Source organism: Pygocentrus nattereri, chromosome 27 (genome assembly GCF_015220715.1).
Source record: "Pygocentrus nattereri isolate fPygNat1 chromosome 27, fPygNat1.pri, whole genome shotgun sequence".
Classification (NCBI taxonomy): domain Eukaryota; kingdom Metazoa; phylum Chordata; class Actinopteri; order Characiformes; family Serrasalmidae; genus Pygocentrus; species Pygocentrus nattereri.
The window spans coordinates 20,810,851-20,826,589 of record NC_051237.1 but is presented as its reverse complement, the minus strand read 5'-3'; the positions used below and the strand labels follow the sequence as shown (position 1 = coordinate 20,826,589).

At 40.9% G+C, this 15,739-nt stretch overlaps 1 protein-coding gene across 2 annotated transcripts; it reads right to left on the bottom strand.

The window, feature by feature from the left end:
• Window positions 1-216: 216 nt before the first annotated feature.
• sh3bp5lb (SH3-binding domain protein 5-like, b) lies at window positions 217-15,680 on the bottom strand. Of its 2 annotated transcripts, XM_017711414.2 has the most exons (7): window positions 15,618-15,680; window positions 15,022-15,277; window positions 14,728-14,790; window positions 12,281-12,409; window positions 8,577-8,738; window positions 6,092-6,265; window positions 4,298-4,918 (listed from the first exon to the last, which is right to left on the bottom strand). In XM_017711414.2, the coding sequence occupies exons 2-7, from the start codon at window positions 15,268-15,270 to the stop codon at window positions 4,298-4,300; spliced, it is 1,398 nt and encodes a 465-aa protein (XP_017566903.1). In that variant the 5' UTR covers window positions 15,271-15,277; window positions 15,618-15,680. The 2 variants fall into 2 exon arrangements, with proteins under 2 accessions (XP_037391379.1, XP_017566903.1); XM_037535482.1 differs by lacking the exon at window positions 15,618-15,680 and having other exon boundaries at window positions 217-4,918; window positions 15,022-15,270.
• Between the last annotated feature and the right edge of the window lie 59 nt (window positions 15,681-15,739).

Genomic DNA, 15,739 nt, shown 5'->3' with positions numbered 1-15,739 from the left:
TACAGCACATTCTCCAATCTGAACAACCCTTTCAACATGCAAAGAACCACGTGATCATGCGATGGGTCATGTGAGTGTTCACGTTCTTCACTAAAGAACTCCTGAAACATCTTTTTTAAGAGTGTAATAGTAAATGTGTCTGCTAGTCAACTGCAGTGCTCAAACTCCGATATTATAAACCAACACAGCACAGAAAACGCAAAAATAACACAAACATAGATGTTAAATTCAAGTTTTAATATTCTCAACTGTCCAATAAATTAACATTTACATAATTAATACATTAATCAAATGACAAGTATTATTTATCTATATCATACATCAATTTGACCTTGGACAAACTTCACATATATACAGAGAGCTTGTGAGAAATTCTGATCAGTACAGCAGGATTTCACCTGATTGGCCGGTTTTCTCTTTACAGGGTGTACATTACAGCTCAGTGACGTGTAGTGAAGTTGGCAAAATGTAAGGAAATGTACAGGTTTTACAGCAGGATTTAACGAAAAATAACGGTCAGAGAAAAGCAAACGTACAGTCCTGACCACAGCATGGCCCGCTCAAACAGCTACCATTAAAAACCCCTTCAGTTCACTCACAGTCCATGTACATCCATTTCATACTACTGTCAGTCAACAGTGCCTGTAAACATGTATCATCATAAATAAAGAATAAAGAAAAAATCCAGCACTGAGGTGGCACAGAAACCGCAACGTACCTGATGCATCAAGTAAACTAAAAAACAAAACAAATAAGCGAAGACTAATTTGTTCCGGAGCTGCTGATAAAAACCTTAAAATTCCATAAATACAGAAATGGAACCTCAAGGCAGCAAAACTGACAGCCCACTCACTCAGCCTGGCCAGATAAACCAGAACACAGACAGAACTAAAGGCACTCCAGAACAGCTCCCTTTTCCAAATCTCTCAGAAATCCGGACCGAAATGGGAACAAAATGGGCAGAAACGAAAAGTCGTACCACTTCACATTCAGAAGTGCTAGAATACAATAAACATGGAAAGTGAGTCCAGTGAGAACCGCATGGACAGTACAGTGTACGCAGCAAACTCCAGCTCATTAAAGCAGCATTGATGGAAACGATAAACCACTGAACTCTTACTTTCTCTCCCTTCCCTTTCTCCTTATCTCTCTCTCCCTCTCGCCACCTTCTCCTTATCTCTCTCCTTCTCTTCCACCCGCTCTGCCTCTCGCGTATGCAGGTCTTTGAGGTTCAGCGCTGAGGAAATGGTCAATGCAGTCGATACTATTTTTATCAGCAGATCTATGATGTGCAGCAGCATCTATTTCCAGTCTTTCTGCTCGCCTCCCTCTCTGCCTCCTCTTTCCTCTCAGTTGCCTTTCTTTCTCTGTGACTGACTGGAGAGTTACAGCATGAAAGGATCAGAGCGTGAGAACTACAACTCCCAGCACACGATGGACCCCCCCAATGTGTCCCCCTTCACTGTTATTCATGATCATGTGAAAGAGAATCGGATCCAGCTCTGTTCTACTGCGGTTACAATGACAGCGTTGTGTCTACCTCACAACTGCTCATCGGCTCGTCCAGCCGCATTAGCCTTATAGCTGCCCCTTTGTTACTGACCAAAAAACAGCTATCATCAGAGGAAAGAACAAAGGCCTTTCAATAATAATAAATATAATTATTATTATTATTATTAGTAGGTGTAGTAGTAGTAGCAGTCGTCTTTTCCCTACAGGGAGAACAACAAATAAAATAAACAACAACAACAACAATAATAAAAATACTACTTATAATAGCAACAATAATAATAACTTTCAAAATTGCTTTGTACTTATTAGTAGTAGTAGTCTTTTTTTCTTTCCTCTGTGGTTGAGTAAAAAAACAAGACATCTACTTCCAGGGTGAATAATAATAATAATAATAATAATAAGCTATTAATAATAGTATGAATAGCAGATACAAAATTAACTTCACATTATTAATACCATTATTATTTAACTGATGTTTGCCTCCAGAAATATAAATCTGCTTTTGCTCGACAAGAAAAAACTAAAAAAAGCCCATAGTGTTAAATATTGTATTATTGTTATTATTATTATCATTACTAGTACTAGTAGTAGTAGTAATAGTAATAGTAGTACTAGCCGTTTCCTTCCCTCCACTGTAGTGTAAAAATTAACTTCTATCTTTCGGCCACAGCAGCCAGAGCCTGAGCTCCTTCCTGGGCAGCTTCTCACGCTCTCCTCCTCCCTCATGCTCTCCTCCTCCCTCACACTGAGATTTGCTTATTACATCTCAGTCAGCGACTGCAGGAGAAAAACAGAGTTGCTCTAAAGAACAAACAGACCAGAGAGCAGCACAGTACATCATCTACCGTCTGCTAATCGTTCTAATAATACTGACCATTGCGAAACTGATAAGACTGCAATAATAATGAGTTCTGTATGTAACCAGAAAGGATGGTGTGAACATCCTGACCAATCACAGGCCCTTATATGAGCTTCTGTGACTGTTTTTATGACTCATGGCATTAAAGTGATTCAACAAATGTAAATGTAATAATAATGCAGGCTAATTATTACCTACACCTCAGCAAAGGTTCACCCATGTGTTTTTAATATATTGGAGGGCGATATTGCAACCGCAATATGATCACAATATGGCACTTTCTCCATATTGTGCTGCACAACCAGAGAGACTTGATTGAAAGGCTGCAGGTAAGACCTTGGCTCTCCAGGTTCTGAGGTTATAAGGCTGGGGTGTCAGACCCCAGTCCTGAAGGACCACACTGCAGAGTGTGTGTGTGTGTGTGTGTGTGTGTGTGTGTGTAAGATGACGTTTTATTTATACACCTGTGCTACAATTCAATTCCTCACCTTTTTGAAGGAATAGTTTTCAGTTTTCCACTTATCCTAGATGAAGCCCATCAGCCAACAAATACCTGCTTCTTTAGAGCTGGAGCTGCAAGGCTCACACTAGATCTCAATAGTCACCCAAATAGATCCCCAAAACTTCTCTCAACCCAGTCAAACCACATCCAGGTCTTCATTTAGGTTGTGCAGATTTGTCATTGTGGTTTAAATATCTAAAGCTAACAGCTCAGCACATTAAGAGTAGACAGTCATAATGTACTGAGTTGTCTGGAGCAGTTTTAGACGAAACTCCGACACATTTTGCCTGAGCATAAACATGCATTTTATGGACTGTGTGCATGAAAAACTCCACCTCTTCCACATGCATTTGAAAGATGGCCGTGCAAAATGGGAGAGGATCATGCAAAAAGTGGGTGGAAGTGCAGCTGATTACATATTTGCTCAATTCACCAAAGTCTGAGCAACTCGAGGCAGCTGGTTTTATGTCAGATTTTATGATGATATTATCATTACTATGATAAACCACATCACTCTACGCTTCTGTGATTTTGTGGACTAAAAGAGGTTGTGGACTAAAATGCTGTTTCATTATAAAGAGGGCATAATTAGTCCTTTTTAACTGAATGTAGTGCAGTGCCATGAACAAATCTCATTGCATTAATAGTTTTATACAGCATTTTTAAAAATGTGACAGTACTGGTATTTTGTCTGTTCCAACATATTAAACCTGAGAAAAACTAAATATTATGACATCTCCTGTTTTGTGAAAATGTCTTCAAGTACTGTGATATTTGATTTTTTTTGCCCCTACTTATGTGAGAAGATGCAGAGGAAACTATGGTGTGATACGGCCACAATACGCACACAGGTGTTTCACAATATCACAGCGTCTAGTGGGAAGGCAGGTGAGCTGCAGTCTTTTAACTAAATGTTTTAACTCAGACACACTGTGGACACAATGTGGACACACATTATGGCACATTTTGCACTGCGCCTGTACATCTGGGCCTGTATGACTTACTGTGAACTATTAAAATGACCAAAACGTTGTATACTCCTGTCGTTTGTTAGCAACAGTAGCCTTGCAGCTTCATTTCTAAGCTGAAGGAGCAATATTTGAACAATGAATATGTATTGGCTGATCGACTGATTCGAGGCAAGTGAAAATTATGCAAATTTCAAATATTTTGCCAAAATATTCCTTAAACTACATACCTTACAGATTAACTTCATTGCAGTTACCAAATCATTAATAGTTAATGAATAACAGGTCTTAATGTTAATAATTAAGTAATAATAAGCCTGCAGTTTTTCAATCCAAGACGAAGGCCTTTATGAGTTGGATTCTGCACGTTAGAAGAGGCAAAACACTCATCTTTGCAGGAAGCTCCAGGATCTGAGTTTGACACCCCTGTTTTAAGGTGCGTTCTCATGTCAATTCTCACAAGCTAACACTCCTGTGGTGCTGCTTAACGAAACTTTCCCTGTCCCTCTGCTGCCGGTCAGTCCCGGTCGCCCCCCTTTCTGCTTCCTTTTCCTGCACGGCTGCATTTGTTCCTTCTTTCTCCACCCCTTTCTCCCCAGCCCTGACAGCTCTCTCGCTCTCTGTGTCTCTCTCTTCCCCGATTAGACTCCCAACGTCGCTCAGGTCGCCCAGATGCTCCACTGAGTCACATTTCTCCAGGTCCGAGGCAATGGTCTGCAGGCTGATGACTGACATGGAGTCTGACCCCGCCCTCTCGGCCCTTTCCCTCTGACCCCACCCCTGTTCCCTGTGCTTCTCCACCCACTGCCTCGTTTTCTCCTGATCCGCCCAGTCGTTATCCATCAGACTCGACCCCAGCCCCCCATAAGCCCTGGCCTGAATGACACCCTCTGACTCCGCCCCTACAGGAGAGCTCCGCCCCCCGCGAGCCCTGTTGCGCTTCCTGGCTGCTCGGATGCGGCCCCTCTGAGCATGGATCTGCTCGCTGATCTGCTCCAGGTTGCGCAGGGCAACGGAGTAACGGGTCTTCACCTTCGCCACGCGCTCCTCCAGCTGGACCACTTTGGACTTGTGCTCCTGCAAATTAATTACAGCTAAATGAGAAACGAACCCTGCAGAAAAAAAAAACTGACGCATAGTTGTTTTCAACAGAGCAAAATTAATGGATAAATGAAGTCTCATCATATTCATCTGAATATAGAGTGCTATGCAAAGGTCAGAGGCCATCCTTCATTTACTTATTGTTAAAATTATGTAGATCAGGAGAGATTTGTGAGGAGATTAGATACAAGATAATCCACTTGCATAATGAAGGAGAAAGTGGGAAAACAAAACTATAAAACTGGAGTTCAACAATTGCCTAAAAGCTACAGTGAAAATATGACTCCCAACAGGGCAAGACCCAGCAGATCACGAAGACTGTCCCCATCTTATAAAAAGCACTTAAAACTTTCACCTTTGATAGAGAAGAGAAAATCAAATTCATATAAGAAGCAAAAAATGCACACAATTTTTAAGAGTGAAATTTGAAAAAACGTCCCTGCAGATTCTTTTGAAAAGTCTACCAAAGGACTGGAAGCTGTAATAAAGGTAAAGAGACACTCTTAATACACACTAAAAGCTGTTGAGGCTTTAGTGTAATTTACTGTTAAATACATTTCCCAGACAAAGAATTATTCACCTTGCAGTCATTGCAGTCAATGTCTTGTTTGATGCGGGGAAAATGGGTTGCAAAGCAGATGCTACTGATTGGCAAAAAAGAGTGATTGCATTTGGGTGGCCAAAGGCCATAGTGTAAAGGAATTAGCTGCATTTGCAGGTGTATTGGAGCGTACGGTCATACGGGTTAACAAGCAGTAGCAAAAATCCCAATCTACAGGACATTCTCATCAGAACTGTGGCAAAATACGAAACTGTTGGACAGGGACTGCTGGCTTGTGAATAAAAATCGCTTCCCTGCGGAGTGTTCTTTCAGAAATTGGTTGTAAAGGGCCTGCATTGACTTCTAGAACCAATTCTTGCCTGGAAGTGAAGCAAAAAAGCTTTTTCTCAGGGACCACAAGTCTTCATCTGCCAGTCTACTTCAATGTAAAACTAATAATAAACACTTTATCAAACCACCTAAGTTCCAGATTTTGAAAACTCTCTGGTCTCTGAGGACAGAGTTCATAAAAGTTTATATTAAGAATGCTGGCAGGAGCTATAAATCGTTGCATCTCTCTAAAGCAGCAGGAGCTCAAGTATTATTACCTCAAGAATGTGGTTGAACTGGGCCTTGAGCTCAAAGTATGGTTTGGATTTCAGGATGACCCTCTTGAGGGCTTTTTGCAGAGTCTGCACTCGAGCTTCAGCCTCCTGGCACAGCTGAGTGACCCGCTGGTGCTCTCTCTCGCTCCTCAGACGTTCCTCCTCCGCCTCGTTCACCTGCCAGGGAACCGTATCAGCCAATCAGCTGCCAACATATCTCAGAGCAAGTCCACGGCCGGTTGCGATGTTCATAAAACAACTGACAGCCAAATGCATTATTCATGTATGTTTGCTGAGGGCTAATACAGTGATGCTTTAGATAAGAACAAAAAAATGGGCATAAAAATAATATACATCCTGTGTGTCCTGAAGTTTAAGATACGGAAAGTGATACTCTTACATGGTAGGACTTTTACACAGCACAGCTACAATCAAGACTCCAATGGAATCCAGATGAAGACATGTAACCTTGATCATTAAGTGCAGGTACGCATTAATCACCGTCATTGATTGGCCCTAGAGAGCAAGTGTTTAAGCAGCAGGGAGGTCATTAGTATCCAAGCAAAACTGTTAATGAGATAAGAGCCTTTATCTCTAACAGGCTGTGCATATGACCTGCATTCTCAGTAGAAGAATTCCATGTGTTTACTGTCTAATTAGCCTTTGCCAATATGTGATGTTTAGCTTTACATGGTGACGTGACTGTGTGTAGGTATAAGGGTGTTGGGGACAGCAGGGCAACCTACTGCATGGTGGAACATAACATGGACTTCTTTTAGTGTATGTACATACTGTCATCTGTGAATTTTCACAGTACGCTGACATTTTTATATGATGCCTTGACATTTTCCCAATATATGATATGCATCAGGAAAACAGAACTGAGGAAATAGAATGCATTGTTCCATATACACAAAAATACTATAATAATAGTAATAATCATCATCATCATAATTCTACAACTACAGCATTTTTATTTAATGTTTTACAAACGCACTCACTTTGCAGTAATACGTGTAGTCAGTGTTCAAATCTTGACGATATCCATGATGATCATAATAACTGTAAAATATTATCCTTAATATTGTCCACCCCTATTCCAATTACTGAGCTGTGTGTATAAGTCACAGATTTTAAACTGATTTTATTTTTATCTTCCACTTGGTTGCCATAATATATCACAATTTTGAAGCAGACAAACAACTCACAGGTGACTTAGTCAGGCTAAGGTACAGCCTCCACATGGCAGGGTTACTTTTAACACTAAAATGATGCAAGACTGGCCAGGAAAGCACTAAAACTGTGGAGATGAGGCAAGGCAAGGCTTGTTTACTTTAATTTTTTTTTTAAAACAACTCTGTATTTTCTCATTTGTAAAGCGCTTTGAATGACAGCAGTGTATGAAAGGTGCTATATAAATAAACTTGCCTATTGCCAAAGTAAACAAGAAGTCTGTATTACCCCATATAAATTATAAAAGTTACTTTTGTGGCTGATGTTAATGAAAAACATGTATTACCTCATGAAAATACAACAATTATTGTTTGTTTATCATGCCAATATTAGCTGTTCCACTTGGTCAAAAAGTAAACCTGCCAGTGTTTGAGAGTCTCTTTTATCTGAATCGTATTTACAGTTGTACACAAAGGTTTGAACGCCTCCAGTGAAATGAGAAGTTCTGTTGATCTGAAAATAGGTTACCACATTCTCTACAGAGAACACGCTTAATTATGCCATTTTGTTTAGCCATTTTCTGCAAAAAATGTATTTTTACTGAAATATTTTTCATTATATTTTAAATGCATATATAAAAATGTTGATCTACAGGCTTGTGCTTCAAAGCTTGAAAGGTTGTATGTAAACTAATGTAAATAATCCTGGTTGTTGCTTTGTACAAATGAAAAAATATATAAAAAAAGAAAAAGAAAAAGAATTGCATTCTTCTTGGAAATAAAGTAATTAAAGGAGTTTTCAGACAAATCAACAGCCAACTGTTGCAGGCTAATTAGGCAGACAAATGATATCACAAATCCAATACATTCAAACTGCGTAGCTTAATTTCCATATACAGACAGTATGGACTGGGCACTGAACACTATGCTTTGAATCCTTAGCAATGTGTACATATCACACTTTTATTTTTAAAAAAAGTGAGTAATGTTTGGTTTTCCATTTTAATTTTTGATATGGGCCTTTTAAAGTTTCACATTATACAAAATATTTAAATTAAGCTACATATTCCAAACAAAAAGATGAAAAATGTGTTATCTGTAAAATTTTATTACTGTGTAAGCCAAGTGGATGTATATTATGTCAAAGAAAAGCACAAGAAAAATCAAGCATACGAGTAGGTACAGATCATGTCTTATGGTTGGTGCCAGAAATGAATGAATGTTTTGACTATTGTCATTCATAATCTAAAATTTTTACTTACTACTTGCGTACAAATACAGATATTTGAATGGCATGAATGGCTCCTTCACTGTACCTTGGCTGTTGCGTGGTTGAGCATCTCCTGCCAGGTAGGGTCCAGTGTGTTCCTGTCGGCCAGAAGGCCCTGCTCAGCCACATACACCATTTCCCTGGCAGCTGTATGCATGGAGACGGCCCTCTCGTAGCGCAGGGCAGCTTTCTGAGTCTCCTGCTGGGCCTGCAGGTAAAGCAATCAATCACACCTCAACTGGAGATACAGCCATCAATCATTCTGCTCTTAAACATAGGCACATCTGTCAGGAGAGTCTGAGAGGCTGACCTTTCACGGAGAAATAAACCATACGAGGACAATATGAATGCATAAAGGGCCCAGAGAATAAAAGCATGACGGAATAAAAGGAAATAATAATTCCTGCTATGCACGACTGGGAGAAACCTTTGAATCCCACACATCACACGCAGGGACATAAGCAGTCACGCAACAATACCAGGCCATGTATTTAACCAATCAAAGAGCGGGAGACCAGAGCTGACACCCAATTACGCAGCATGCAAGGACATAACCAAAAACCATTTAGTTAACAGAAAAGGCTAACTTGTCAACAGGGAACTGCTGTGCTTGAATAAAGAGGGTCCAAACAATCGATAAACACAGGGAACTTAAAATAGCAGCCCATATTTCAGTGGATAAGTAATGGAGAGCATGTCATTGCCACCCAGGATGATGTCTAACTTTGTTTTGGACAAGGCCCTGGCTGATGAAGACAGATGCAGACTCATGGGCTGGAAAAAATACACAAGTGCCAGGGACGGCACCCAAAAAGGACCACCATGGATGCACAAGGTTGCTCGGAGTTTAAGGTCACGCCGAAAAGATTGATAGCAGCTCCTGTTAGGCTGTAGGCATAATTTTTGTGAAGATATGGCTCCGCGGTCTCAAACGGAAAGAGTAAGCCCTAAACTATTATGCGGGCTGAATATCAATAGAATAAAGCTGAGGTATACAACACTGCAAAATTTGAAAGAACACAAATAAAAAGGCCATAAAATGGATTGAATTACAGACAAAATCATAGATTCATGACACTGTTTTAAGTTATGCAATTAGCCCTGACCGATATATTGGTTTGCCGTTTATATCGGCCATTAAACAGCAGTTAGTTCAAAGCGCACAAGCTGATTGGTTGATAAGTGTTCTAACTGTGCTGTTATTTCACCATAACATCACAGCTTTTTCACAAACACTACCACTCCGCTTAGCAACGAGTTTGACGAGTTTGTACTTCTTACTTTGAGCACAAACAGAAAACGGACACTTTTAAGATCACATTTGACCGACCGCCGATTTGGTCTGACTCTGAAGATGAAACTACACCAGATTCTCAAACTGTGGTCACCACTGAGCAGCTTTTCAGTCGGCAGCTGTGACAGAAGTGCTGTACAGCTGTGGCTCACCTTTTAAAGCAACAGCCCTGGTGCTACACAAACCATTTAGATGAGTAACAGAACAGAGGCTCAGAAGAGTTAAAGAGCTAAATCTACAGCTAACACTGGATGATAAAGGAGCCTGGTCATCTTCTACGGGTGGTTTTTTTTCCTCTTCAGTGGATGATGTACCATTGTGCCACATTTGATTATCAGAGAACTATATTTCAACTGCTTCTGAACCCAGCATTAGCCTAATACGTTTACTGATACAGGCCATGCTCTCTCTCTCTCTCTCTCTCTCTCTCTCTCTGCCTTGGTAATGTGTCCATGTTAAGATAATCATGTTTCAGAGCAGCAAAAAAAACAACACAGTCGCAAATATAAGCAAAGTTTCCACGTTCTGATAATTGTCCATCTGTTTGTCGTTCTGTGATAAAACGCAGCAAGTACCCACACAGTGATTTCAGCATTCCAGTACAGGCATCTTGAACATTTAACCGAGCAGTTGGGTATCAGTGCAGAGCCCTAATCTGTACACATATAAAATGTCCATAAAAATTAGTTTGTATGAACAAAATTCTGGATTCAAAGTGGCTGCTACACCTAAGGTTTTCTCTGGCAAATGCACCAAAGATCAGCAACGGTTCCAGCCTCACCATTACTGGGACTCGAACCCATGATCTCCCAAAGATAAACCCTGGACAGCTGTACCACTGGGTCACCCAAAATAAAATCACTTCTTAAAATCAGAACAGCTTAAAGGGCTCCCGAGTGGCGCAACCGTCTAAGCGTTGGCCTTATCATCAGATCGTGAGTTCGATCCCTGGTGATGCTACAGCCGTCCGTAGCCGGGAGTCCAAGACAGCACAATTGGCCTCGCTCTCTCTGGGTGGGTCGGATGGCCCCCCTTCTCCCCCCATCACTTAACGCGATACTAGTCAGCGCAGGCGTCTGTTAGCTCACGTAACAGATCTGGCGGTTGGCGCTTTCCTCCGAGTTTGAGAAGAAGCGGTGGCTGGTTTCACAGGTCTCAGAGAAAACCTGTGTTAGCCTTCACCCTCATAGCAGTGATAGCAGCTTGTGACTGGGGGAGTCCTAACTAACGAATTGGAAACTACTAAATTGGGGAGAAAACGGGGTAAAAATAAAACTAAAATAAATAAATAAATAAGCAGAACAGCTATTGTGTTTGCGTTGGCCACAAAAATTTAAGATTTAAATTAAGATTATAAACAGTTTGAGGCAAGTGTTTAATGACTCAGACCTGCAGTTTGCACAACGCTAATTGACAGGTTATGAGCTTCAGTTTCTTGTTTGCTATGTTAGCTTCAGCACAAAACTAAAGCAAGCAAACTTCAGACAGACTACACCTGGTGAATACAAAGAGAAACTACGTTACAGCGAGTTTGTGTTGCTGACATAAGCAAAACAGTCTCGCAAGCAGCTTTTAGCCTATCGTCAGAGCGTCTGGTGTGTTTTGTTGCTTAACACAGCCAAGGACTGACTACTATTTGACTGACATGAAAAATAATCCCATAATAAACCACAGAGCAAAGTTTTAGCATGATGTGCAGAGGTATTTTTCAAGACACGCCTGCAACAAAAACAAGCCAGAGGGAAACAAATACGTTGACAAATTCTTGAGGATATCACGCTTAAAAGCTACTAAATGCTCCAAAGCAAACTGCTGAATAATTTTTAAGGTGTTTTACTGTAAACTCTACAAACTACTGAGACTACGTATCGTATCTGAGGCTGAGACTATGCACGAGTCATTTTATATTTGATTTTTTTTGTGGATCTGAACCACAGAGCAGGTTTATTGTGAGGAAAAAAAAAAAACAATACAAACTATGTAAGTTTATTAGGCCCAAGTAATCGTGGTCTATGTTCTGAGTAGAAACCACTCAGTCAGTCTCCCATTTAGAGTTCTTCAAGCGAAGGGCTCACCAGGTCAAACTTACAATCCAATTCTGTTTCAATTGTTTTCTATTACACTCTATGGCCTCTGCTGAGAGTTTTCCACCAGTCCAATTATATGTCCGAGATTGGTTCTTAACAATGCTAATGAAAATTGATCTGCAAATCATATCATGTATTTCCAGGGGTTAATCGTGTTAAGGGACACACAGGCTGCAATGCCCCAAAATGGTCATTAAGCCATGGATCTTTTCTGGGTCATTTTCACCGTACTCTCCCAATTGAGATGATTATTATCATTCATGAGAGGCGCGGAGATATACACAATCTGAATACTTATTTCAGCATCAAGGACAAAACATTGTATAACTCAGGAAGGACACACGCTCCCGTTCTTCCCGTTTTACATACCTCTTTAGCCAGTCTACGGGCTTCGTAGTATGGTCTGGCTTTCTCTATGCAGGCACCCAGTTGTGAGCCCTGAGCGTTGAGTTTGCGTGCCGAGTCTGTGAGGATTCTCCGGTAGCTGGATCGCGCCTCCTAAAAAGAGAATCATAAATGCACCAACATATAGATGGTATAGTGTTGTGGGTAACACCTTTGCCTTCTATGCTGTAGACTGGGGTTCAATCCCCCGCCTGGGCAGGCACTCTACTCTATACCAAGACTCCGAACACAACCTTCACCTACCTGTGTCAAATGTAAAATTGTAAGTTGCTCAATGTAAATGTAAAGTAGCAGACAATAAACGGAGTGAATTCAAATGTGAAGCATACAGTTTTCTTTTTTTATAAATTTTACAGCAAGGCCAATAAAAGTTCTCCGACTAACATGGAAAAGGGCCTAAATCCTACACTCTACCTTGTATTGTACTTCAGCCCACTGCGCTTCAATCATACCATTTGCATGGGTTTATGTCCCATCAACCAGGGCTGAACTAAAAATATCTGATTGTGATTTTTCCAACAAATATTGCAACTGCAATTCATTTTTTTTATGTAAATAATGATTTTGACCTGATTTATTTTTGGCCAGGAAGACCAGAATATCCACCTTTTCTGGCTTGACTCCTGAATGTTGTGGTTGTGATGTTACAACACATGGAGGTTTGGTTACAAGCTCTTATTAGGTTCTGTTTTCATTAATGCACACACTTAAAAATGATGGTTCTTCAAGGGTTCTTTAGTCAAGACAATGGTTCTACATAGAACCATAAACACTCCCCTCAGTTGCATGCTTAAAAATTCTTCAGACTGATGGAGAATGTGTTGTATATGGGCACCTTTTTGAAAAGGGTTCTATATAGCACCAAAATGTTCTTCTATTGTAACAAGTCTGCCATCATAACAATAGAAGAGACCTTTTTGGTTCTATCTAGAACCCTATACAACACATTCTCTTTCAGTCTTAAGAACCATTTCGCCATGCAAAGAGCTTTTTAAATCATGCAAATGGGTCATGCAGTATTCTTGGTTCTATCTTTTTAAAGGAACTTTTTAAAGACTGCAGCCTATCATTTAAAAAATAGCAGCTCTTGTGATTGAAAAGTTGCAATTTCAATATAAAAACAATGAATCTTTCAGCCTCATCATTAACAGTCCTACTTCGTCTGACCACTCTCCAACCGCTTTGCAACCCTTAGAATTAAACAGGCTGTTTTGGTTACTGTGCCTTTAAGACTGGTATATATGTTCATCTTTCTGATCTGATTGGCTGCCTCTGTATGCTGCCTCAACCAAAAAGCAGACTGGACTGGACCAAGCCTTATAAATAAAGCATGAATGAGCACGGCAAAACCGCCGAGGCTGATCAGGCATGTGCATGGAACTTCTTTTGTTTTTGTTACATCACAAAAGCACTGAATTTGAATCGGGCTGTTTTTGCCGCATGGGCTCTATATATGTAACCATGCTGTATGGACTGGGGAGTGAAAGATGTGCTTTGAAGCTCTGAGAATGTTTACATACTACTTCAAACTTTTTAATTTAAAAAGCGAGAAAGTCTGCCATGATATGGGCCCTTTAAAAGAGCAGTCCTCTGTGTTACAGGATCCGTCTTGCTTTCTTTACGTAAATTTTATTCAAAAATCATTCAATTCAAAAGATCTTCAAATGGGAAGATTTAAATATGTATCCACAAAGATTACAACTGTCCAGGTAGTGGTCTTTTCTGAGGTTATTTATGGATATGAAAGCCAGACATTAAACAGGTGGAAAAATGTTGATGCCTTTAAACACTGTTGAGATTCAAAGACTTCTGAGAGAACCTTGGACGGCAAAACAAAAAACGTCTGCTTGTCTATATCAAGCCTCACCTTTCGGGTAAAGCTCAGATAATCAAACTAAAGCCCTTATTCTGAATATATTCTGAGAAGAACCCATTCATTGTAAAAGATGATTATGCGTGAAATGGTTGAAGTTAAAGAAGGAAGAGGTGACGATCAATCAGTCAAGACAATCAGAAGAATCAAGAACAAGCCATTAAGAAGCCTGAAGATGTTCTGTAGAAATGCAATCCATATGTTGGAAATAACCTGAAGGCACTCGTTATTATTATCAATAATAATAATGCAACACAGACTTGTTCAGGACTGATCGGTTCCAGGTAAGGTGGGGTTGGCATCGGCATCATCATCACCACCACAGGTATCACAGGCTCTTCCAGCTCTCCCTGTCTGAACTATTCTCTGATCAGAAAAACAAATCAGCAATCTGCCCACAAAATAGAGGATCCATGAAAACAGGGCTAAATGGGTGTTCTACAATAAATCCCTTTTCTTCTCTACCCAAAAGCAGCGAGGACAAAACCTCCACGTGCTTGTGTCTGTTTGCTCTTAAAATCAAGCCAACTGGACTCACATCCAGCTGCAGCTCCAGTCTGTTTATCTCATCACTGGCCTGGTTCAGATGTTCCAGCTCTTCCTATAATGAGGAGAGAAGAGAGACAACATATTACAACAAAAGGGACATATAATAAACGGAGAAAAAACAAACACTCTATTTGAAATGGTTGTTGATGTTCCCCGTTTTTATTCAGTGATGCAATTCAAGCTAATGGTCCAGATTAACTAGATAAACAAAAGCTGCCTGTCCTGCGCGGCAGCGTCCAGCAGATTTGACTCCAGTTAAATGGAAAAAAACAAACATGCCTACCTGGATTCTGGGATCTAGCTCTTCTTCTTCGTACTGCTCGTCCTCCTCGTCGTCTTCAGCCCCATCCTTGTCCATGCTCCCGGTCTCGTTAGCTCCAGTCTCGGGCTGGCCGGTGCGCCGGTCTCCGCGGCGCTCCTTCAGCGCCCCGCCCGCCTCCTGAGCCTCTGCGGGCGAACCTTGCTCCCTCCAGCCCGCGGCCTCGGGGGCTCCAGAACCGGGAGGATTCTCACGCTGCCTCCCCGGTTCCATACGTGGCCTTGATGGGCAGAGATTTGCGGCAGGGTGGACAAAAATTTGCCGCTGCTGCGTTAATATTTTTAAACGCTTTTCGGGTTAAAATGTGAGACATTTACGTTCATGTTTGGACCCTAACGGAGTGTAACGCTACCGTTAGCTTTTAGCAAGCTTGCAATTCAGTGTGCTGACACTAGCAAGGCTAGTAGCCTAGCTTGCGTGCTAGCTTGCGTTAGTTTACAGCACATATAACGTTAGTGGCACTCTTTAACACATGTATCTTCCTAAAGTGTATCGTTCACACGTATAGGAATGGCGGTCAACCCTAAATACTCCCAATAGTGTAAAGAAATGTGAGCTACCTTGCTCTCTGCGTGTTAAGGTCCCTCTCATCCCCTGCCTTCCCTTCCCCTCTCCGGCTTGTTTTGGAGTGTGGCGAGGATCTTGCCCCCCCCCCATTCGTTCATTCACACACACAAAATGT